The sequence below is a fragment of the Anopheles aquasalis genome, chromosome 2, assembly GCF_943734665.1.
Source record: "Anopheles aquasalis chromosome 2, idAnoAquaMG_Q_19, whole genome shotgun sequence".
NCBI classification, from domain to species: Eukaryota; Metazoa; Arthropoda; class Insecta; order Diptera; family Culicidae; genus Anopheles; species Anopheles aquasalis.
The window spans coordinates 23635001-23658972 of NC_064877.1; the positions used below are offsets into that span (position 1 = coordinate 23635001).

At 47.5% G+C, this 23972-nt stretch overlaps 2 protein-coding genes across 7 annotated transcripts; both read left to right on the forward strand.

Annotated features, from left to right (window-relative positions):
• The first annotated feature begins 3062 nt into the window (after positions 1 to 3062).
• LOC126568933 (NPC1-like intracellular cholesterol transporter 1) lies at positions 3063 to 14005 on the forward strand. Of its 6 annotated transcripts, none has more exons than XM_050225631.1 (7): positions 3063 to 3304; positions 7228 to 7852; positions 10762 to 11008; positions 11084 to 11169; positions 11231 to 11734; positions 11806 to 11926; positions 11993 to 14005. In XM_050225631.1, the coding sequence occupies exons 2-7, from the start codon at positions 7596 to 7598 to the stop codon at positions 13754 to 13756; spliced, it is 2979 nt and encodes a 992-aa protein (XP_050081588.1). In that variant the 5' UTR covers positions 3063 to 3304; positions 7228 to 7595; the 3' UTR covers positions 13757 to 14005. The 6 variants fall into 6 exon arrangements, with proteins under 6 accessions (XP_050081588.1, XP_050081590.1, XP_050081591.1 ...); XM_050225633.1 differs by having other exon boundaries at positions 3063 to 3250; XM_050225634.1 differs by having other exon boundaries at positions 3063 to 3229.
• Positions 14006 to 18403: 4398 nt separating this feature from the next.
• On the forward strand, positions 18404 to 19756 carry LOC126572783 (odorant receptor 47a-like). The gene is made up of 4 exons (XM_050232415.1): positions 18404 to 18870; positions 18956 to 19397; positions 19479 to 19631; positions 19703 to 19756. Exons 1-4 carry the CDS (start codon positions 18404 to 18406, stop codon positions 19754 to 19756), a joined length of 1116 nt encoding a protein of 371 aa, XP_050088372.1.
• The last annotated feature ends 4216 nt before the right edge of the window (positions 19757 to 23972 follow it).

A 23972-nucleotide genomic window follows, 5' to 3' on the forward strand; every position in this document is an offset into this window, starting at 1 on the left:
CAGCATCAGGTCCGTGTGCCAATGACACAGTCAGTAACACACGATGGTGATCGTATGAGGGAAGAATGCGAGACATTTTATTTTAAAATTACGCTCGATTGATAAGCAAAATGGTAGTAATTTTTTAAGGTTTAACTGTCGTCTCCATGAGAGAAAACCTACAGGTTAAATATCGTTTAAATCTTAAGTTTCCTATTCTTACTAGCTGATTTTTCTGTGCAGTATTTTCTCGATCGCTATTGTTTGTGGGAGTTTATGGCTTGGGTGAGTGAGAGTAAAGCGCACCGTAGAGTGAAGCGTGCTTGAAACTGGCATGGACTTTTATGCTAGGTATACATCTTTAACATGAGTTTTGATGTTTTTCCACCAATAATAAAACAGCTTCAGTATATTTCAAGTAATTTTCTTGAAGATTACTCATGAAATAACGATCTTTTGAGTTTAATTGTTGAGTTTAAAACAGAGAATTTTAGATTTGGTCGACGGAAAGACAATGAACATGATGCGAGAGAAGTGAGAACCATACCCGAGCGAGCATGCGATCGCCTATGCCTAGCAGCATGATCGCGGTGTGAGTGGAACATGCCTGCTCAAAATGTGTTGGTGGGATGTTGCTGTCACGCATGCTCATCATCATCATCATCATCGTCATCAGCATCACCATTAGCGCAGGTAACACACGGTAAGCTAAAACAAACAGTCAACACACCTGATCGACGGTCCGATTCCGTCATTCAGCCGGCAGAGACGAACCGATCAAATCCGAAATTTAAGCATCTTTTGATCAAAAATCTATACGCACGCATGCGCAGTTTCTTGGTGTTCGTGTTCGACGGCTTATCAGTTGCCGGACGGCGGCAGGAACTGTGTCTAGAATGGTTCTTACTTCCTCCTTGAAGGCAGAAGCCGCCAAGTAGAAGTTATCAGTTTCGCCCCCTAGGCAACTCTGGTCATTGAGCACAAGAACCATGCTGATTATGCTTTTCGAGCCTTCGGACGCCGAGTTTTGAACTGAAGTGCGCGATAACCCTTGCCACCCCGAACGCCGAATGGAATGGTGTTCTGCTGGCGTTCTACTTTTTATTCAACAAACTTCCTGCCGTCTCGCAGGTGGAATGCCAAACTGAGATCGCACATGCTGTCTATTTGAGGCGTTTATGAGCGGGCATGAGGATTTTAATGCTTAACTTGGTTGTAGCTATGTGACCAGTAATAAAACTGTTGTAAACCATATTTGTCACGTTGTGAAAAGACCTCATTGCACGATTGCTTAATCTTCTAATGAAGTCCTATCACAGGGCCATCCTTTATGATGACCTCTTATAGCTGATTGATATTGAACAGGAGCAGGCGAGAGCAGCATCCACTTCCGTCATTGACTAGGCGCACATGGTACGAAGGCAAGGGAACATGAAATGACGTAATGTGAGGATCACAGATCAGAAAGAATTTGAATTAATCCCTCATGTGTGGTTGGAACAATTACTGATATTCTAACGAATGTTTTGAATTGTTAAGCATCCCTTCAAGATCATATTCTTTCATGTAAAAGGAATTATCGCTTATCTCCGGCGTATGATGAAATTAAATTCTTCAGACGATTATATTATCATTCTAAGCATTCGGTCCAACACGTTTCTTTTGTAGGTTTGTTTCATTCATAGAAAATCCGAATGCGAACACGTCGATTCGTCTCAGAATAGGACTATGGAATCAATGATGCGTCGAGATTACACAGTATTCTCGGGTGGCGTAATAGTAAACGCTATCAACTAAACACCCGGCCGCGTTCCATTGCATACTAGCATTTCAAGTACTGTTTTTGTTGTAGTGACCGCTAAACAGATAAGTCATTTAAAATGTTTCTGATCTTATTTTTGGCTTTGTGTTCGTGCACTATTTTCTTTAACGCTATTTCACGTAGTTTACCTTATGAATCATAATTATGCTAATGTACTACGAAATGCCTATGCCCACAAACAAAAAATTAACATAATTTGAAAAATAGTAAAACATAAGCGGCATAAATTATAAACTGAAATACGTAAAATTGCATTTAAAAAAAAAATCATTTAAAATTTTTTTGAGCTCACAACCATCTTGAAACACGGCTGAATCGAAGCGGTCGAACCGGTTTTGTCCGTTGAGCGATAAAGCGGGACAGTTTCATAATGTGGAATGGCTTCCCAAAAGCATATTTCATGAGCTCCGAAAATTCATTTTTCTCCAAGAATCGTCCCTTTGATTGTTGTTCAAGTTAAAATTTCAGTTATGGAAATAACGGAGTGTGTATGAGTTGAAGTAATTTATTGAATTAATTTGCGGAATTTCTATGTAGTAATTCTAGTGGATTTTTTATCCTTCTTTTAAAATAAAAAAAAATCAATTTATAAACGTGATTATCATATAAATAGCAGTCGGAAACCTTGTCTAATGCGTGTACAACCATTCTTGTGAAGGGATTTATGTATATTTTAATGAGAAGCAAAAAATAAATGTAATTGATGAACCGTTGTCTTACATAATATTTTCTAAAATTACCAATTTTTCGACTATGTAATAGAAAACATGTCTGTTGTTCACATTAGTCAAGATGTTTTATTCTATGAGCATACCGTAGGTATTCCAAAGGATAAGATGTATTAAACATATTAGTTCTACGTTGCTGTAGCGTTTCTCGAACCACCATCAGCATTCTATTCACTTAAGAAGCATAATTTTAAAAAAGTTTATGACCACGAGGAATAGTAGACGACGACTCATCTCGTAAAAACACTTGACCGTTTCCCATGAAGATGTAGAATGGGATGAAGTCACAAATGAGTTAAAATTACGATCTATAGAACAAACGCAGCGCCATTTAAAGGGATATTTTGTAAAAAAATCAAAGATTCCTCCCGCAAAAGGGGTAGCAACATTTGGCACTGACTGTGGCATCGTCGTTCGACACACTCTCATTCTGAAGCATTAATGAACACGGAACGGCATCGAAATGAACGGGACGCAGACGCACGGTCCCTCGCACGCCTCATTGTGACGACGTTCATTGTTGTTGTCCCACAGCAGACCTTCGGGGTGGTCGCGCGTTTCACCGTTTCCTCCGCGGTTTGTCAACTACTGTCGGCGGTCAAACGAAACGTGAACCGCGAACTGTCGCGACAAACAGCCCCAAGATAGAGGTGCTTAAATGGTGGACAAGTGTAAACGAGTGCTTGGCGGTGTTTTGCGCGTGCGTTGTTCCGAGGAACAGGTATAGTAGTGTGTGTGCGCGTTATTAATGCAACCAGAACGATTCTGACGCACGGTAGCTATTTCATTTCTAATATTTCGCAATCATCACCGGACCCTGGAAAACCCCGATGGGACTACCTTGCAATGTCAGTGGATCAGGACGATAGCATAAGCATGTTAATGGTAGCTTATGCTCATATAACGGTGCAAGCGTTGATGCTGTTCACGGTACATGTGTTACGTCTTGCGAGCAGTGCAGAAACCAGAAACAGTGCAGTGAACAGTCGGTCGGTCGGTCATTCTGAGATCGCTGTCAGCGTCGGAACAAATCCGCACACATGTTTCGCCCCAGCTGATGCGAGAGTCCGTAGCGATGCCAAAGTATGTCATGCCAATAGTACTCCGATGTAGACGGCTCCATCAAGTTGAAAGTTGCAATCAGAGGCCACAGTAGTGGGAGCGGCTTCCCGCTGGCGCATAGAATGTAATCAATCAATTACAAGGCCTTTGTATTGAGACCGAGACGAGTGGTCAAACGAATAGTGTGAGAAAGCTCTTGATCTCTTGATTACAGCACACCATCTTGCTCTTTGGGTTCGTGCACTAGTTTCTCATTGATGGCGATGCAGTAGTTGCTGCTCGGTAGTGTGGCGTTTGCATACGATGCATTCCGTGGGATCGGTGAATGTGAATCGTTTTATCACCTAATAACACTTGTGCCCGAGTGTTTTTAGAGTGTGATGGGGATCATAACTGTGGTGGCCGGTTTTTGATACCGCTAATTGCAATACCGGTATGGTCCGTGTGAAGGTGCACGTGACCTTCAAGGACCACGCACCGCACGCTGGAGTCATTCGCTCCATCCGATAAAAATTGGCCATTTCTCCAATTCTTCTCTTTGTGATAGTGTGAATTATTTAAATACGAGTCTTAAACATAAGGGTAAAAACAGGTTTTAGCACCTCCGCCGCACAGAAGATGACCGCTTTCGAAAAGGCACTGACCGAGACATGATTCGAAACGGCGCAGGATACAATGCAGAAAGGTAGCCGAAAGGCAGACAAAATGCATCCATCTCTTCTGCTTCGCAGTTCTGGCCATTACACCTCGTTACTCAAGGACAGCCGCATTTATCTTGGGATCAGCGAGGCGACTTTCGGAATCTTTTCGATCCTGAAAGCCTCTTCCAGCATTCCAGCGTCTTGATGGAATCATGTTCAATTTGGTGCGAAAAGATTGATAGCTGGTGGTGACACTGGTGGCAGCCAGCACTCTGGGGTTGCGTGTTTGCGGATAGTTACATGTTGGCAAATGTTTACCAACCATTCGAACGGTACACGCTAATCAACGACCAATCATGCGTCTTGAGATGCCACAACTCTATCAGCGTGGCTGCGACAGGTTGTGGGGACTCCACCGATCGAGCATTCGAGCAGAACTGCACTGCACCACACGAGATCCAAAGCGCTACCAGCGATCGATGATTGATGCCCGATAGGCGATCCCTTCACTTAGCCAAAAAAAAAAACGTCGAAAGAAATGACACCGAGGGGTTTCCCTTGAAGCCAAGGTGATCTTGCTCCTTGAATGCTACAGCCCCTCACAAAATTAACGACCATCTAGGTCAATGCGTTTAGTTGACATTGGCACACCTTTTCGGTTGCCGATTTCAAACAGAGTTCAAAGATCATTTGCAGAACCCACTGCGTGCAGGGAACATTCCCTGCATTCTTCACTACACCCCTCCCCTTGGGCAGGTTGTGCCGGAACTCTCTGCTGCTGCTGCTGCTGCTGCTGCTGCTGCTGCTAGTCGTGGATAATCCGCTGGTGATCTTCAAGGATGCATTGGTTACCGGCTTTATCCGTCGACGTCAACGATTTCCTGTGTTTTCAGCGCCGCACACCGTGCTCATCAATATTAGCCGCGCATATCTGGTCAAGTGTTTGTGGTTCCACTTAACGGTCGCGAGTTTCGGTTAGATTAGCATTCGGCGCCGTTCGGTCAGTGGTGACCGCGCAGTGATTCGTCGTTTTCACCGGTGACTGGCATCGATGGGGGCTTTAGCACGCCAGGGACAACGGCTGATGAATTTTACCGCCGCCAGTGGTGACATTAGGCGACCATGACCTTGCACTCCCGCCCTTCTCCATCCATACCGAGTCCAATCCGAACCAACCTCGTGGCCCAACAATTAATCCCTCGCGTCACTTTTGCTTTCGAGCGACCGAATTTGTTTAGCGGTGAGGCGAACATTCTGTGAGTGATCGAGTGTTTTTTTTCTTCTTCTGCGATTTGCAGTCCTTATATTCTCGAATGCTCTAAAAACCGGGCTGAGAATCATTATGATGCGCATGGGTTGATTTTCCAGAAAGATCCACCAAAACCGGTCCATTGACCATTAGCAAGCGCGAGCCTAATCGAGTTCTAATCCATGCCTTCGGTGATCATTCCGGGGGTGGCTGAAGATTGGTGGCGGTGTTCGTTGTTATTCCATCTTATTAGCCGAGCCAGAGATTCCGTTCGTTCGATCGATCGATCGAATGGTGACCTGCTGCTAGATCGTGGCCGTAAGCAACGTGGATGAGTTTCACTTTCGGAGCGGATCCGGCATTGGTAGAACCTTCATATGGCTCGTAACACGGACACGAGATTAGGGGAAAAAAAGAAGCATAAATCGTGATAGATAGCGTAAGCATAGCGTGACGTTAGATTAGTGTTACAATTTCTGATGTTTCTCGTGAAGAGAGAACCGGCGATTGGCGTCATAGATTTACTCGCCTCTCATCGCCACACAGTTTTGGCGAAAAGATTCCGTTTCAGTGCTTCCAATTACACTTCCAACCATCGTCGAATGATGGCGTGAAAGTCGAGTTTTTCGGGTCAGGTATTTCACAGCAATGAGCACAAGGCAGGGTTGGCAGTTTGCGGTCAGTCACGCTCACTCACCATGACGTAGAGCACTCACCCCAAGAATAAAGTGTTAGCGTAAAAGTAATCTTACTAACGTAACTGTAACGAGCTCCAGTGCCTACGGATTCAAATTAAGGCTCGAAGAAAAGCATCCAGCCATGGTTATAAATAGCTGCAATCAGCACTCCAACGGTTTGACCAGTTTTTTTTTCGCCAGACCATAAGATAGTACCACCACACGGTTCAACAGCATTGGCGTACTATCGGTGGGTGAGTAATCGTCTCATCGTGCGATTGCGTGCCTAAAGAATAACGACGACGACATCAACGAGGGGCGATGGAGTCGAGATGGATTTGTTTTAATTGCAGGCCCATTGTCAAAGCGCTTGATCTCCCGGTCACTCGCACCAGTGGTGGTGCTGCTGGTGGGAAACTATGCTTCTGCGTCGCCACGAACGACCGCGGACGCGAACAGTTATTAGCGATGGCACCGTAAGTTCACTCAAGCCATAAGTCCCGGCGACCCTCCCCGTGCCTCAGGGTCGTCAAGCATGGCTACACACGGAGCACCGAGCCGAAAAGAGGATGGGAACAGCCTGCAGCTCGTTGGGAGGCTGCTGCAACGCAGACGCTCAAGGGCCATCGTTGAAATCGTCTTTTTCGGCGGCCACGCTGGAATTCGCGGCCGGCACACGAATGAATAACGCGCGCTGTCTGGCCGAGAATTAATTAACGCTGGTCTGGCAATGAAATATTTTAGTAAGGCCCTAGCGACGGCTGGAAGCGTTTACTACGTTTCACAGTGACGTAAGAGTCAGGCTCGGACTGTAGTAGGAGTTCGGCAACAATGGAAGAAAACTCTAACGATGGGCTCATTAAAGTTGAGTGAGTGTGCAATGGGTGGACTGATAAGATCCGCTGCTCTGTGTAGTGCAACGCTGTAAATTGCATTCATCATCGTGCGTAATAGTATCGTGTGTCTATCAGAGGCGTGTCTTGTTTATGCGTTTCCGGTTAAATGCAATGATTTGTAGTGATGATGATAACACGTTGTATTCTCTCTCATTTGTGTTACTCGTGTACAGATTTATGTTCCTGCAGTGTGTCCGTCGAGTGTGTGCGTTTAACAGTGATGAGAGCTTAGAGTCTGTTCTAGGGTGCACCAACATCCAAACGTACGATGGCAATATTTAATTAACCCAAATTGAGTTTGTGGACAACGATTCCATCCATACTGACGAGTGATAGTTGTCTGTTTTGCGTTGCATTGCGTTTGCTCAGTGTTGGTTAGTGGTTGGTTCGTACAGAACGCGTGTCTCCTGTCAACGCAAGAGGAATTGTGATAAGCGAGCCAGACAAATTGCTGTAATCGTTCGTGCGAACAGTGTGTACCACTCTAACCGGAAGCCGCGTTCAGTGCAGCACGATCGACTTCTAGTGGTTCTCAGTCAGTATGGCACAGGAAGTTGATTTGGCGGATGAACCTGTGGCTACGGCGTATGCTGATGATTCCTTGGAACCACAACCGGCAACGAAAACTGCAATCACCAATGGCCACTACATTGGGAATAAGCATCGAACGCACAGTGAGGAGTTACTGCATAGCAGCGCAAATCAGCCGGCCGACGATGAACCGATTCCGTCGCGAATGAGCTTCATGGGACGTCTGTCGTACCATGTGTCGCTATTGATTGGAACGTTTTTTTACCGGTAAGTATGCGGGATGAAGAGATCCACCGTATTTATAGGCCTTAATTTATGCACGATCGTTGGCAGTAAAACCGGTATCCTTTGTGGGGGTCGAACGTTTGAACTTTTCTCGTATCCTTGACAGTGAATTTCGCCATTTGATATCGGTCGTGAACTGTCTACGGTGTTTACCGTGTGGCTAGCAGGAAGCGGCAGAAATTGTGTTTTCATCGAATCGTTCCGTGGAGGATAGGCGATGGGTTCAATCGTGATGCTGCTGTTATGAGAGGCTGTCAAACAAGTTTCACGCTACAAGTTCAGCCGTGGTCGGCCTAACGTTGCGAATTTTAGCGGAACTGAATTGAAAATTAGCGATCGCTTAAAAAGCTTCCGGGGATATTCTGCTAAAAACTGGATTTAAATTGTTTGTCCACGAGCGAGATGAGAATTGATATGGCTTCGAGAACATTAGCTGGTTTCGGATTTTCCGATGCCAACACTTTCCTGAAGAGCTTCATATTCGCCATCTATTCGCCGCAGATAAGAAATTAAGTAGATGCACACTGCATCAGCCCCAATCTACGCAGTCGAACTGTACTGTCGATTGGTTGATTAGGTGTCGTTTGTTTTATCGCGTCTAGCAACCGAACCGAAGCTTCATGTCACCCGGAGTACCTCAAGTTTTGGCGCGTTGTACCAGGTCTGGCGTTTTTGTTTCGATAGCAAACCAACGCGACAACCAAATTCATGCATGCGGGGTCGAGGCATTGTTATTCGGTATTCAACGCCGATGAAACTTGGAATGATTTAATCGAGCAATTGATAAGAGTAAGCCCGCAGTCTAGCTGTTGATGATATGCTTTTCAAGGTTGGCAAACGTAGCTGTGAGTTAGCAATTTGATAACAGAGATAAGTCGAAGGAATGTACATGTTACCATTGGGCCGGCACAACTATCTCTGCTCGATCGGAATCCACAATCCGATGCGTGGTTTATGATTTTTTCCATGTAGCTTTGGAGCAAAGGTTTTTTTTATTTCTTGCCGGGTTGCACTAGGCACGTGATGACTGTCTGGAGTCAATCGATTTTTTCTTCTGTGCTAATAACTAGACGGCTTTATCGCCACTTGGGTACGCAAGTGATGTATCAATGTTCCAAAGTGCAATTGGCGATTGTATTGATTTTTGTGTGGGTTATCAAGTTTATCGGAAACAAATACTCATTCCGATGGACATGAACACCTCCCCCCGAGATCCTGTAGCATATGTCACCCGATCTATGGCCCTTTGCTTCGGTACATTGGTCGAGTTGGCGCAGCAAGTGCGAGTTAGAAGCACCGATCCATCAACAGCCGAATCATTTCGCTTATCGCCGGTGTTCAAGGGATTCTATACATCCGTCCATAGTTTGTATGCGGTTAAATCGGGCCCAATGACAGTGGAAATGGCTCAACATGAATCGCTCCGCGCCTCTGCGCTTCCTGTAAAGTTTTGTAATCCATCACACGGCGGTGCGAGCGAATTCCGATCCGGTTTTGGACACATGTCGTTACACGGAATAGTAGATGATGATGCACGTGAATAGAGATCGCGGTCAAATGGCGTGATCCGTGGCATCTTGGTTTGATTGTTGCCCAAGACCAAGCTAGCAACGCCAAACAACAAACCGGCACACGCGACGCACGTGCTCGCTACCGCTATGGCTGGTAGCAGTGTCCGGTGTTTCGCTTTCGTTCGTGAAAAGTAAAAGTGTCAACTGCTACCACTCGTTCCCCCTCTGTCGTGTCCAGCTGAAAGGCAGCGGCATTGTACGTTTGCATAATGGTTTGCTGGTGTGACTTTTCTCAACCACCTAGCAAGTGGAACCTTCATGTCTTCCCTTTTTGGTTTATGGCCGTGCTTCCTCTTACCTTGACCGCGAATTTGGTCTCCGCACGAACAGCTTAAATAATGCGAATGCCTTTCACGATGAAGATGGAAGGTTGATTTTATAGTTTTGGCAGATTTCATTCTATCGTTTCAATGGTTTGTTTAAGTCATTTCAAACATATTTTAGGGCTCCTAATAATAATCTGCCATTCCCATCTGCCAGTAAATTTCAATAAAAATACCACGTGACAAAACACTGTTTTATTTTGGTAAAATTGCCAAAAGAAATATGATCCTTGCATGTTCATCTTGTGATTGCTGTCTAGTGCGTAGCCTCGTATTGCAGACTCTATCGCTCTATGGGATGGCACAAAGATTACTTTCAACCGTCGTGGGAACTTTTTTTGATTATGTAACAACGTCATCTACCTTTTAAAGCAACAGAAATTACATACGGAAATGATAATGGCATTATTGCTACTGCACGTGGCAAATACTTTGGCCATTCCTTGACAAACCGACTCGAAAAATAAAGCATAATTGATGGAAAGTAAAACAATCATGTTTTTTGTCTACGACTGTTTTTGATTGTTTCATGCTTGTGCGCTCACTGATAACGCAATGGATCCCAATGAAATGAAGAGGTGCAATGTTACCAAAAAACAACCAAAATAATTGATATAATGTGCGAATGTTTGGCAAGCCTCGATGCCACACGTGGAGATAATGCTAATGTACAAATGTACGAATTTTTTGCCAATCCTTCAGTGCATTAGAGCTGATAGCTAGATGATGAAGTACTGTGCCGTCATTTCAGAGTAAAGGTCATAACCAAGAACTCCCCTATCGCCTACGGTCTGTCTCGATTCAAAGCAAGGTGTTTGTTTGGGTTTAATAAAATTCAAATCACATTTTTGCCAGGCAACAAAAATGCCATGCTTCAAATATAGCCCGATACTCGCTGACCGTGTTCCCTTAGCTCATTTTGTGGTTTTCTAGATTTGGTGCATCGACTACCGCATCACATTATGAAATTATCCCTTTTTCTCTTTACCATTTCCAGCCTCGGTTATTGGATCAGTAACAATGCGTGGAAAACCATCGGCCTCTGCTGGTTGCTGGTGGGCCTATGCAGCATTGGTTTCGTACGGTTTCACAAGGAAAAAAGCCCGATGAAGTTGTGGATTCCGCTGGGATCCAAGTTCCAGCATGACACCAACTGGATGATAGAGCACTTCCAGGAAGGCAACCGAATAGAAACGGTTATGATCACCGCACCGGATGTGCTAGTGCCGGAAGTGTTGCAAACGGTAGGTCTCGGTGTTTCGGTTCGGCTGGGTTGTGGTCGACATGATGCCTTTTTTTTAATTTTTACCTTTCCACAGCTAGCAACCATCACCGAGGAGATTGAGAGTTTCAAATTTAAGAACAGCAAAGGAGAAACACATGGCTGGACGGACGTGTGCCATAAGTAAGTGATTGGCAGGAAATGTGACTTGGATTCGTGCTTTTCAAATTGTCCTTTTCCCCAGAGTACCATTGATTGCGGCCTACACGGGTGATTCCGATGGTGGTAGTGCGATGATCGCGTCCGCTATCGATATTCCTTCATTCCTGTTCTGTCCAATCTTGGAAAAGTTGGAAAAGGGATGCTACGGGAGTAGTTTGCTGGAGCTGTGGAAGTACGATCGTGAAAAGATTAACACGCTGACGAAGGAGGAGATCGTGGATCGTCTAAACAAAACGTTTGTCAGCCCCGTGACGGGCCACACGGTAGAGTTTTCCGCCCTGTTGGGTGATGTGCAGCGCGACTGGAGTGGTCGTATCGTGTCGGCGGGCTCTCTGGTGACCCACTGGTATGTGCATGTTAATTTCACGGAGGTAAACGCGGATGTAAGCGGTAACGCAGCTGGAACCGAGGACTGGGTCACTGAGAATGCCGCCCTTTGGGAGGAAACATTCTTGAAGATTGCCGCCAAAGCGAAACGCGAGCATTCGACGAACGAAACCGATATCTACTACGCTGCTGGCCGAAGGTGAGGTTTGCTTTGCTGATCATGAATGTGGGCTATCGAAGTGTACTCATTTGAAATTCTTCTGTTGACAGCTATGGAGATATCAGTGAGGAGTCCATGTTCAAGGATATGGATAAGTTGGTCTACGGGGGTATCATTATGTTCATCTACATGCAGCTTGTGCTGTCGAAGTTTAGCTGGACCGAGTTTAGGGTAAGTAGATGCACGATAAATTTGACTTGAAGCTCTATTGTTTTGAATATCTGCCTCATATTTCAGGTAATCCTTGGTTCGGTCGGATTGATGAGCGTTGGAATGGGATTCATCGCGGGCTGTGGCTTGGTAGCGGCCAGCGGTGTATCGTACGGACCTGTACACACTTCACTGCCATTCCTGTTGATGGGTCTCGGTGTGGACGATATGTTTGTTATGATGGCATGCTACCGGAAAGTGCGGAAGGCCAATCCAGATTTGCTACTGCCGGAACGTATGGGACTTATGCTGCAGCATGCTGGTGCCTCAATCACCGTTACCTCTCTCACCGATATAGTTGCCTTTGTGGTTGGTTCGATCACCGTCATACCCTCGCTACAATCATTTTGCATCTACGCTGCGGCCGGCGTCTTCATGATGTTCTTCTTCGTCATCACCTTCTTTGTGGCGATCTTTACGCTGGATGAAATTCGCATCGCTAGTCGCCGGAATGCCTTCCTGTTGTGGGTGGTTCACGATGAAAAGTCCACGGGGCTATGGTGCGAGTACAATCTAATGCACCGGTTTATCAACACCCTGTACTCCAAGGTACTGCTTACGACCGCCGGTAAATCCGTCATCATACTTGCGGTGGTTCTCATGACTAGCGTCAACATTCACAATCTGCTGCAGTTGCGTCAAAAATTCGATCCCAATTGGTTCATACCGGAAGAGACGTACTACAACCAGTTTGTGGTGAAAACGCACGAGCACTATCCAAACGTTGGTTTTGAAGCGTTGCTACTGTTCGGAAGGCTTAATTATACCGCAGAACTGCCCAAGTTGCTCGAAATCTCTCAGCAGCTAGAGAACCGTACCGATATACTACACAGTGTCAGCTCGTGGGTTGATGCCTTCGGGGAGTTTGTGAGTAAGCGATACAAAAAGGACATCGCGGTGGATGTGCTCAGTGATAGTGACTTCCGCAACTATCTGTCCAAGTTCCTATTCAGTTACGAAGGAGGTCGGTTTCAGATGAACATCAAGTTTGCCGGCAAACTCAAGTGCGGAAAGCCTACGCCGAACATCACGGTCACAACGATGGACTTTAAGTTTAAGCCGTTCAAGGAGCGCGAAGAATACATTCCAGCGAAATACGCCGTTGAGGGGATTCTGGAGAGAAGCAATATCAGCACCGGTGATCAGTTCCGGACGCTGTGGGCGAAAATATTCGGAAACTGGGTAACGGACGAGATCATCGACACGGAAATCTATCGCAACATTGCGCTGGCCCTGGTCGGGGTGATGTTCTGTTCGGTGGTGCTGATTGTGAACCTGCAAATTTGCTTCTGGATATTCATCTGCGTTCTGCTCACCCTCGTCAATGTGGGCGGACTGATGCAAGTGTGGGGTCTGACGCTGGATCTAGTTTCGTGCATAGCACTTCAGCTGGCCGTCGGTTTGTGCGTCGATTATGCCGCTCACATTGGGCACACCTTCCTGACGATCAACAAAGGTGATAGAAATTCGCGGAGTCTGGAAACGGTGCTACACATCGGTGCGGCCGTTTTCTACGGTGGCGGTTCAACGATCCTTTCGCTATCGATTTTGTCCGGTTCGCAGGCGTACACGTATAGGACGTTTTTCAAGATTTTCCTACTAGTGATTGCGTACGGACTGTTTCACGGCACAATTTTGCTCCCAGTGATACTAAGCTTGATAGGGCCAGCGCCGTACAGCGGATCCTTGCATAGCCTCAACACGATCAACAACAATCCCAGTCCCTCTAAGAAAGCATGTCCGGATGGGACGGAAATGATTTCGTTTATAGGAGAGCAACCGTACAAATGAAGTGACCCTCGTCCCTAGGACTGCTGAAAGAGAAATGCTCACAAAAGAGACGAACATAACGCACGAGAGCTTAAATTAAACGTTAGCAGTTCATGACGCCGTATCCATAGCCGGATAGCAGCGATGTTTGCGAAGATTTTGAAGCATCAATTGTGATTGGTCGTGTGCCTTGCGATGGGGCGATCACTAAATAAGATTTTTACTTATAGTGTACAAAGAATGCAAAAAATAAATAAATTTAAGAACCGCGGTTTCTGGTAATTCAATTATGCTGCTGCATAGTGAGAAAAGGGTCTTGGTCGTTGCTCGGTGAAAGAAAAAGCCGTTTTTGAGGGAAAGTCGTTTGTTTTCAAGTTGCTTGCAAGTTGCGTGCAAGTTGCGTGCATTTCGTTTAAAAAGACAACATAAAACATGATTTTTGTAAGCATATTTGGAGTACGCAAGAGCCCGAGTTTTGATCATGGATCCACTTCATTTTGCCCTCCAGGTTTAGTCCGGATCGGTTTATTACGCTTATCTTGTAATGAAGAGGGGAAAACCGCAGGTCACCGTCTTCCAAAACCGAGAAACAAAAAACGACAAAATTCCCAGATTCTGTCCTCACTTGCAAGGGGTATGAAGAGCCGGTTGATTTGAAGTTATTAGAAAGCCTTTAAACCGGGCTTAGTAAAATGTATTTGAATCATGATACGTGGATTATCCTTCCTACAGACAAGCGCGTTAAATTTAACGATTATTATCTGCCACCAGCAACGAGAACGAATTGCTTTTCCGAGGTTCTCAAACTGCCGGGGTAAGTAGCAAATTATTGTGGATCACGATTTGAGCTTGCAATGCTGAATTCTACACATTCGGTGCGAAAAGTCCACTCATTTGTACAAATGAGATTTATAAGTCAAAGCCTTAGCATGTCTGAACAAAGAGAAGGGAGATCCGCTGGTTTGCTTTAAAGACTGCCATCTCAGTATCATCCTACATCCCCTTAGAACTTGCTTCGAGTTAGTTTCTTCGGATTCGATTGTGATTCCCCGCATCAAGTCGTGAAATTTCCACTGCAGCCCCAAGAACGTGATGATCACACAGAAATTGTTCTTTCGCTATACATGGCTGGAACTGCACTGAACTTTCCATTTTCTTTTCGAATTAGAAATAAAATTCATGACATTCAATTTACATGTGCTTTTTTCATTTTAAGGCTAGGATGCATATTTATCCATCTTGGATAATTTTTTACGTTTATGTTCAAATAGTCCTCTCAAACATGTTCTGGAAGTGCCCGATAAGTAACAGAACTGGCCTGCGGTACACTTGAACAACATGTAACCGGGCTTCATCGCAAAAACCCTCACTTAAAGTCACTCGGATAGGCTTGTGTTGAGACACCTCGCCAGATATGTTCCAGTCACCACGACAAAACATTTAAAAAAAGCTCCTGTCTCCCCGGGAGAGGCAGCGGACGTTGGAAAAATATGAAAAGTGGACGGTAGAAACCGACGGTGAAAAACGAGCCTCGAGGGAGGGAAGCCGCCGGGGGAAAGGATGGCAAAGAAAAGAAAATCTTGCATTATGACAGCATTCTACAGCACGTCGAGCAGAGAGTGTGTGTTTGGAGAACGGAGAGAAAACAAAGCAAAAAAGAAATATTTTATCTCCCGCGACCAGTTTCACGGCGCCCTACGGTCCCTGGACACGACGACCACGAAACTGAGGGGCCTTGGAACCAGGGATGTGCCGGGGCTCCGGTCTTCGGTGGGTGCATGGTGCGTAAAACCACCGACCGAAAGATCGTGTGGGCAACGCACACGGAAAAACCGCGAAACGTGAACCTCATGCTTCTCCCCCTCCTCCTCGGGTGGTTGCTGTCGCGTTGCTCGGTTGACGCTCCAGTTCTCCTGTTGTCAGGATGAAATTCCTCCGCAGCTCTATGGAGCGGATTACCGAACGAAAACCAAACGCTGCCTACGCGTGGAGGGCCGTGGTGGCTCCTGGCGTGTGGCAGTGGGAGGCGGATGAGGATTACGCGGCCTCGCAGAGAAAATCAAGATGCCGTCGAGCGGGGGCCCCCAAAATAATGGCACTATTAAACTGTCTAAAGACTGTTAAAACGGTGCTAACACGCTGCCATGAATGAGTAAAATGCAGCAGCTAGGCTTCCTAGTTGATTAAAGAATGGTGCCCGGGTGTCCGGATGCTACCGGCGGGGGGCGTGGAGCAATTTTTCATATTTTGTTCGCTTACTTATTGCGCTCATTTCGGTCGTCAAGGTTTCCTCTTTCTAAGCTGCTCCACGATCCAAAAACCAACGGAAGCGTCTATGGTTTTTGGCGTACTATGGAATCAACGAATTGCCAGGAAACGCGTTCCGGACTAGCTTTAAAATGGTGGCAGAGCGTAGACACGTTGAACTCTGGGCATTGCATCCTTGCCCACGCGAGAAGGTGGTAGGTTAATTCCATTGGCTAACAACTCTCGTCATTCATTTGACGATAATGAAATATTTTCCCCCCAAAAATCCTACGCGATTACATTCACTGACTTGATTAGAAGAAGTGAAAGTACAAAACCTACTTCTTGGTGTACATTTTTCTTTTTCCAACAAACCTTCCACTTAGCAGCTTCAATATTGCAAGGTCAACTACACCGACATGTGCTGATTCTGTTTGGAATTCGATTGCATCCACAAGTCTTGCAGTGGCCGCTGCTAACACGCTCCGGATTCAAACCGGGAAAATACATCTCAGCAATATGGTGGAACCATCTGAACCATCCAGCTGGTTGGGCAATTAATTTCCTCCGATTGCAATCCACAGCCGCCGGCACAGTTCGGCCAGCCAGGGTCAGCAATAAACTGCAAACTCATACGTGATTGAATTCGATTCGTGTGCGGCAAGCGAGAGCGGAAACAAGTACTCGCTCACCATCCAGTGAGGTATTGCTTCATGTTGTGGCCAGCTTTCTGCTTCTTTGGCTAGCGTTCGCGTATCGCTTCGGAAATTCATGGTGCCGCGTGTGCACCGATGTCAGACCGACCCGTGGCAGAACATGGCACCTTTATTTGTGGCAGCTTTTGTTGCAACTCTCACCGAGCACCGTTCGTCCGGACTTGGAGCTTCTGATTCGCCACGAAAACCACCACGGAAAGTGACGACAACAGCTTAACCTCACCACAACCGTCCACCGGCTAGCTGGCTGATGCTTCCGAGGGTTTCGCAGAAACATTCTCATCCCACTCAGGAATGCATCCTGCTGCTCCTGGTTTGTTCGCCGAGAAGGAACCAGCTAAGAAACGGCTAAACTTTCCTCCCGGTACGAGCTCGTAGTCCTTGTGCTTTCTTATTGGTTTCAGCCTGGCTAGCAGAAAAGCGGGTGCAAGGACGAACTGCAGGGAGACGCAAGCGAGCGAACGAACGGTGGCCACCCCAAAAACTTCCCATCCATAAATCATAGGATGGTTTTTCTGTGTGTCGGTTTTCGGTACACTGTCACCGTGGTGCTGCTGGTGCTCTGACGCTAGTCCCGATTCCTTCGCCCGGATGCACATTCTGACGAAGAAGCCGGCTCGGCGGAGACACGGCTTAAGATGCGACGCGTTGCCGCGTACCGCGCGATGAGTTTGCACTTTGGCTGCCCCGGTACCGAACCGCGTGGCGGAAGCATCAGCGGCGGATTTGGGCACGGCGTGGCTCGAGTGCTCAAGTACGGTGTGGTAATGGCGGCAATAATGGCTCCGGTACACCCCCCCCCCCCCCCCCCCCTTGGCCCGCGCCACTCTTTCGCTCGTGATAATCGAGTAAAAGGACAATATTTCTCGCTCCTTTTTGAAGATTATTTGCCCTCATCTTCAAGAGCAGTAGCAGCAGCAGCAGCAAAGGTTCTGGCCGGACAGAACGGTTATTATCCGCTCTGGCCACGGCCGGCGTGATTCTCGCGCACCGGCACTCCTCGGCCATTGTGCGCTGTGCCGATGCTTTATTATTAATTCGCGCCATCCCAGTGGATGTGCCATGACATTGATAATTTGTACACTTTTAATTACTTTTTAGGTCACGCTGTTGGTCCGTTCACCGGCTGGCCGGACGGTTTTTACCGCGCCACCACGTATATTATGTTGTAATTTGACCGATGCGCCATTAACTGTTTGTGTTAGCACGGGCTTTGTCCACTTTTTGCACGCGCCATCGTCAGTTTGGAGGTTCTTTAGAACACTCTTTGTTTTCAGTTTTTATTTGAATCACACGAAGCATGCTTTGATGGTTATCGATTCGCAGGTTGTTCAGCATCGAGATTATGCAATCAAAGTGAGCGAATACCAAGATTGATCCGCTCCAGCGATGGCTCTTTAATATTTCATCAATCCGCTGATCGATTGACCATCGAATCGTGATTCACTCTTTCCAATCTAATACCCACCAAAGATGCGTAATTTCTGAGGCGTCATCGGCCAATCGTCCTTTCGCGGAGACAGTCCATGGCTTGATCACAATTTTCCTAATTATTGGTCCGCGACCGTGAACAGCTTAATTGTGGGTTTTCTTCGAAACCGAACCACTGGGGGACTGGAGACTAATTGGTCTGGACCACGCGGACGTGGCTACTGCTACAAAAGGACGGAACGGACCGGACCGGAACCGGACATAACCGTGAACCATGATGGGTGACTTTTTCCAGGTACAACGCTGGTGCTTCGCAGCGATCGGTGTCGCACGGGAGGACACCCGCACCAATCGGGCAGTGTTTGCCGTCAGTCTCCTGACCGTGCTGGTGATGAAGCTGGGCACCATTCTGTTCGCGGTAAATCATCGTACCGAAATTATGCTACTTTGCGATTGCCTTGGACCAACGTTCACCGCCTATCTGGGGTTGCTGCGGCAGTGTGTGTTACGCCAGCAGCGGTCGACGCTCTGGCAGCTGGTGGATGAGCTAATCGCACTGAAGCGAAAGGTGAGCCCAAGCGAAGTGCGGATTATCGAGCGATACAATCGGATCGATCTGCTGCACGCCTGGACCTATCTGGTTTCCGCCATGGCAACGGCCGCCCTGTTCAGTGGTGCTGCCCTCTGGAAGGTGATCAGCTCGGAGCCCGGCGCTGACTGGAAGCTGCCACTGCTGATGGAGTAAGATGTTTGTTTGGTGGTGGAGGAGCATGAGGCAACTTGGTGCTAATATTGAATCATATTTTCCACCCCACCCGACCACCAGATTCCCCTTCGATATCCAGCATCCGGTAACGTTCTCGGTGTTTTTCATCTGGTGCAGCGTCGCCATCGTCTGGGTGGTGCTGGAATCGGTCGCATGCGATTCCTCGTTCGGTACGCTCTGCTCCAGCGTACTCGCCCATTTCGTCATCGTCCAGCGGCGCTTCGAGCTGCTGGGAACGGAAAAGGTAGCGGACTTGGCGTCAGTCGGTGCACTGATTCGGTACCACCAGTATGTGCTGTGGTTGGCGAAGCGTATCATCGGTGCGTACCGTCACATCATCTTCAATCAGCTACTCATCTCGTCGATACTGCTGTGTATGCTCGGCTTTCAGCTGGTCATCTCGGCCGGCACGAGCATCATGGTCGTGTACATGGTCTACAGTTTGGCAATCATTATCCAAATTACCTATTACTGCTACTATGGTTCGATGCTGCACCACGAGGTAACAACACCGAGCACTGCGGCCATGAATGCATAACATTCGTTTGGGGTTTCCCCGTTTTTGTTTCTCTCCCTTGGACAGAGTGAGCAAGTGCAGCGGGCGATCTACAATGGCACTTGGTATACGGCGGACATTCGGACGCAGAAGTTGCTGCTGGTGTGTATGATGCGAGCCGGCAAAGCAGTAGATGCCAATTTTGGTTTTACTCGAGCCTCCCTGCCGGCCCTGAAATCGGTATCGAACCCCGTTGGCAAGTGGCTGATGATGGGCTGACTATGAATGACTTCTTTCGTTTTCCCTTTCAGATACTCAATTCAGCGGGATCGTACGTCGCGTTGCTGCTGTCACTGTTGGAATGAGCCGGCGAGCATCAACTGCGTTAGGACGAAGCACCATTTGCACCACGCTTTTTGAGCTTTTTATGCTTGCAGAACTCACATGCACCAAACGGAGAAATTTACGGCTGCTGCATGATTGAAGATGACTGATTGATGCAAGTGAATTTATCTGCAACGACTGCATCCTCATACAACTCATGAAAGAACTGGCAAGTGCTCGCTGTCGCTACGTGAATCCAATTTCTCCTGTAGTGTGTCTGTAGTGAAGGACAGGGAATTAAACGTCTGTCTTCACAGCTTCAGATCCCGATCTTCAGTGAAAACCGAGCCAAAGCAAAGTCCTTGACGTGACGAACAGAAATAGTTGCAAACATGGCTGCGTCTGGTAAATTATACCCTTCATCCAATCTGTCGCATCGCCTAGTAACGGATTCGCTGCATGGTGCCTCTCTTTCTGTTCGTGGGCCCATCGCTAAGGTTACTGTGTTTATGAAGCATTGAACACGCGACGAACACCCACAGAGCACGGTACCAGAGAGCGGATCCGGAGAAAAGAAAGAAAACCGTCGAGTCTCCTCGAGGGGGAGTCGTGAGGCGTCTAGTGGCAGGTGCTGCCGGTACTGCCCGTACTGCTGCAGTCAAATAAAATGTCAACGTTTGTTCCTCTCTGTAAGGCGCGTTGCTGCACGGACCATTTAGCGTGTGTTTATTGCAATAAAGCCCGACGATTCATGAGGGTCACGAACGCGTGGACACACGGTGGTTCTTCGTTGATCCGAAACCATGCCAGCGGTATCCAAGCGGCATCAACGTTGGCTTGAGTGTGAACGAGACAGGCAAAGGTGAACCCCATGACCATATGCTGCAGATATTCAGCACGGAGTGACCGTTTAATGGTCGATAAAGCGCCCGGAACGGCACGCCAATAGGTTACTGCTACTGAGGTATCGACGTATTTCACTGCGACTCCTACGGGCCCCCTGGCACAGTGACATGCTTCCGAGTGATTTGAGTTCGAGGAATGCGCCCACGGAATGGATCCACCAATGGAATGGTGGTGTTGCAGCGCCACATAATGTTGCCTTCGTCACGGCGTTGATCGGGGTTTCGCCATCGTCTACTCTAGTCTAGTGGTTCCAAGAAACAGATAAACTGTGCTAAGGTACAGCCCCGATCCGTGACATTGTATCGATTCAACACACAGTTTCCATTCGCGCCGTCACAGTGGAGCTGTGGATTCTCTCCGAAAACACTCCATCCATTTGTCGCACTAATGTAAAGAGGTCCTGCGAAACTCCATTCACATCGCGGACGGGCGCTAGCACACGTTTTACATTGGTCGCACGTGCCAATAGCATTGCTACCACCCGGGCACTCCGTCGGTAACATTGGTCTATTTTCAGTTTCCAAGGAATCCGAAGTGTATCTTTGAAAACGCTGCTAGCGCTCACTCCGGGAGCCGGAACCGGATTGCGTTCGTGCGATGCGGTAACGGGAGCAAACGGAGATGACGCTACGCAGCCAGTCGGCCACCGGCGGTCTGGACAATCATAAAAGTTTCCACTTTCAATGGCAGATCGAAGGGGAGGGAGGAAAAGGAGGAAAAGGAGGAGAAGGAAAGCGCTTCCGAAGGCTGACCGAAGCAGCGGGAAGTAAGCTGTACTTAACTTATTACCTACTGCATTAATGCCAGCCGTCATGCCAGTCGTGTGATGGCCCGGCACTGGTGAAGGACATTTGCTGCTTTCTGTGGTTTTTGGTGTACTTTTGGGGAAACCACTGCCCTAGTTGGGGTGGTCTCGTCGGTTGTGAAGCTTTCGGTTGATTACGAATTTCTGAGGAGTGAGTGCACTTCCCGATGCTGCATTGCTAGTGCACTGCTTGCACATTGCTAGCTGCACTCGCCCGTCTGCAATGATGAAGTTCGGATTGTTCTACCAACGCAGTTCAGAGAGCGTTGAATAGAACACTGGCACTGGTTCTACGACTGGAGCGCAATAGAGGAGTCCACCTTTACAGCTCGCAAAACCACACACCAGGGAACTGAGGAGTAGAACAAGTTATAGCCAGCAGTACATCATCACTGCAACTAGCATGTTGATTGAGTTTCAACAATTATATCAGTATTTTCGCAGCACATGTTTAGGGCTGTCTGAGACTGTGGATGTGTATGCTCTATATGATTCACTGCGCTCTGAAAAATGAACTCTTAAGCAAAGGTAACAACGGAGTGTGTTTATGTGAAGAGCAGTGGGCCCACAACAGAGTCCCATGTTTGCAATTCAGTTAGTAAGTAGCTTAATTCCCTTTTAAACCAAGTGTCATTGCCTCCAATTTGCTGCCAATTGCCAGTATAACCCCCTGCACGAGGGTTTAGGTGATGTATCAACCAAACCAACCACGACACCAACTTTAGATTTTATCCATTAGATTAATTGCATCCATTTGTCTATCAATCTCGGTGTATCTCTGATGGGAGTATCCGACAAGCGCACGATACTGACGATGACGATGATCGATGATTAGGATGTGGATGATTGAAGTCAGGCGAGTTCGCTGTCATTTCGCAACCCCCGATACAAAGTCTCAATTCGAAATCAGGTTGGTAAGTCTGGCAAGGGTGGGTAAGTGAAGTACTGTGGTCATCTAGCTTTTCGTTTCGTTTTGTTGCAGTCATTAGCGTCACCCCGGGCGGTGGCCGAGGGACACTAATCGGCTGACGGTGGCGCTCCAAAAATAAAACGTAAAAAAAAATCTAAAACATCGCCAATCGGGGAAAAAACACCCCAGAAACACATTTCCACACGCAAACTGCACATTTGTGGCGCTACTGGGTGTGTGTGCGCGAGTGGCCACAAACGAGTTTCGTCCAGTGCCCAGCGGGAGGGGAGGTTGAAGCTTAATCTCGCTTTTTGCAATTTGTGGCCGACAAACCCTGACCGGTACGGCATCACGCGGATGGCAACAGCAGCAGCAGCGATGGAAACGTGTTCATTACTATCTAAAATCCTAATAAGTCGGCCTGGGTCGGTGTGTCCATTGGCCACACAGTGCAGAGTGTATGTGTGCGGCCGCCTATCCGCTGCAGATGGTCGTAATTTTCATTTAATTAAATTTTCAACTATTCTGCACCGCCTCTCGCGTCATGAACGGCAGCATTAGATGAAACCGTGGCCACCGTGGGGCTATGCTGTGGGAATGAAGCGATTTTTGGTTAAGGCTAAAGTGAAGCCCCGGAGAATCATGGAACTTTGTGACACATCCAGGCGAGATGCCTAGTACTAGTCGTGGAACCTCAAAATGGCACCTTACATTCACATTCTCTTGCTCTGCTCGGTGCGCATAAAATGATGGTAGAAATTATGCATCTTCACGTGAGCGTCTTACAATACACCTCGATACACCTCGATGGCATTATCGAAAGGAGAACGTCAGCCAAACGGTTTACCTAGGATGTCGATGGCGTGGCGCGACAAAGAGTTATGAAGTTATCAACCCCCCCGAGGGGCACGTCTCATACGCACCCCCGCTCGCAATTCATCCGAACCATCATCGTTCACGCCTCATTCAGCGACCGGCGCCCTGGAGCGACCTGGAGCAGGAGACACTGAAGCCTTGCCTGGCCTTTGACAAAACAAAGGACCGCAGTCGGGCCGGTTCAGCACCTGGCAGACAGTGGCAGCGATGGTGTGACATTGATGACTTCTTGTCACGGCGAAGATGATGAAGATGCTTCGCCGCTGCGAGATTCGTGCCAGGAGAGAGTGCCTGACCCCCGTCTGAGTACAGCATCTTATCTCTTGGAAACCGATACACAACACCGCTGGCCCCCTCGCGGCTCACGACCTACGGTAGCATGTTTTGCGGTGTTTGAAGAACTCATATCACCCTTGTCAGCACCTTACACGACTTCGATCTTTCTCCACTCCGCGTGGTGGCTTAGTGGAAGGAGAAGGCACGTATATTACACGAACGAAGCATCGTTGTTCTTTTGCCAACTCAGCGCTACGCAGACCGGAACGTGGTTTGAATAGAAAACCCGTCGCCGGATCGTCGGAGCGAAGGAACGCGTTGCACCCTGTGGTACGTTGAGGCACGATGCAATGGACGCAGTGCACGATGCTCGTCGATTACCTGGGTGCCACCGTATTTCATCGGAACAAAGGACAAAACAGAAGAAGAAGCAGCAGAGGACATGGGCCTTATAGTTTTCTCTCCTTCGAGCCAATGTGCGGAG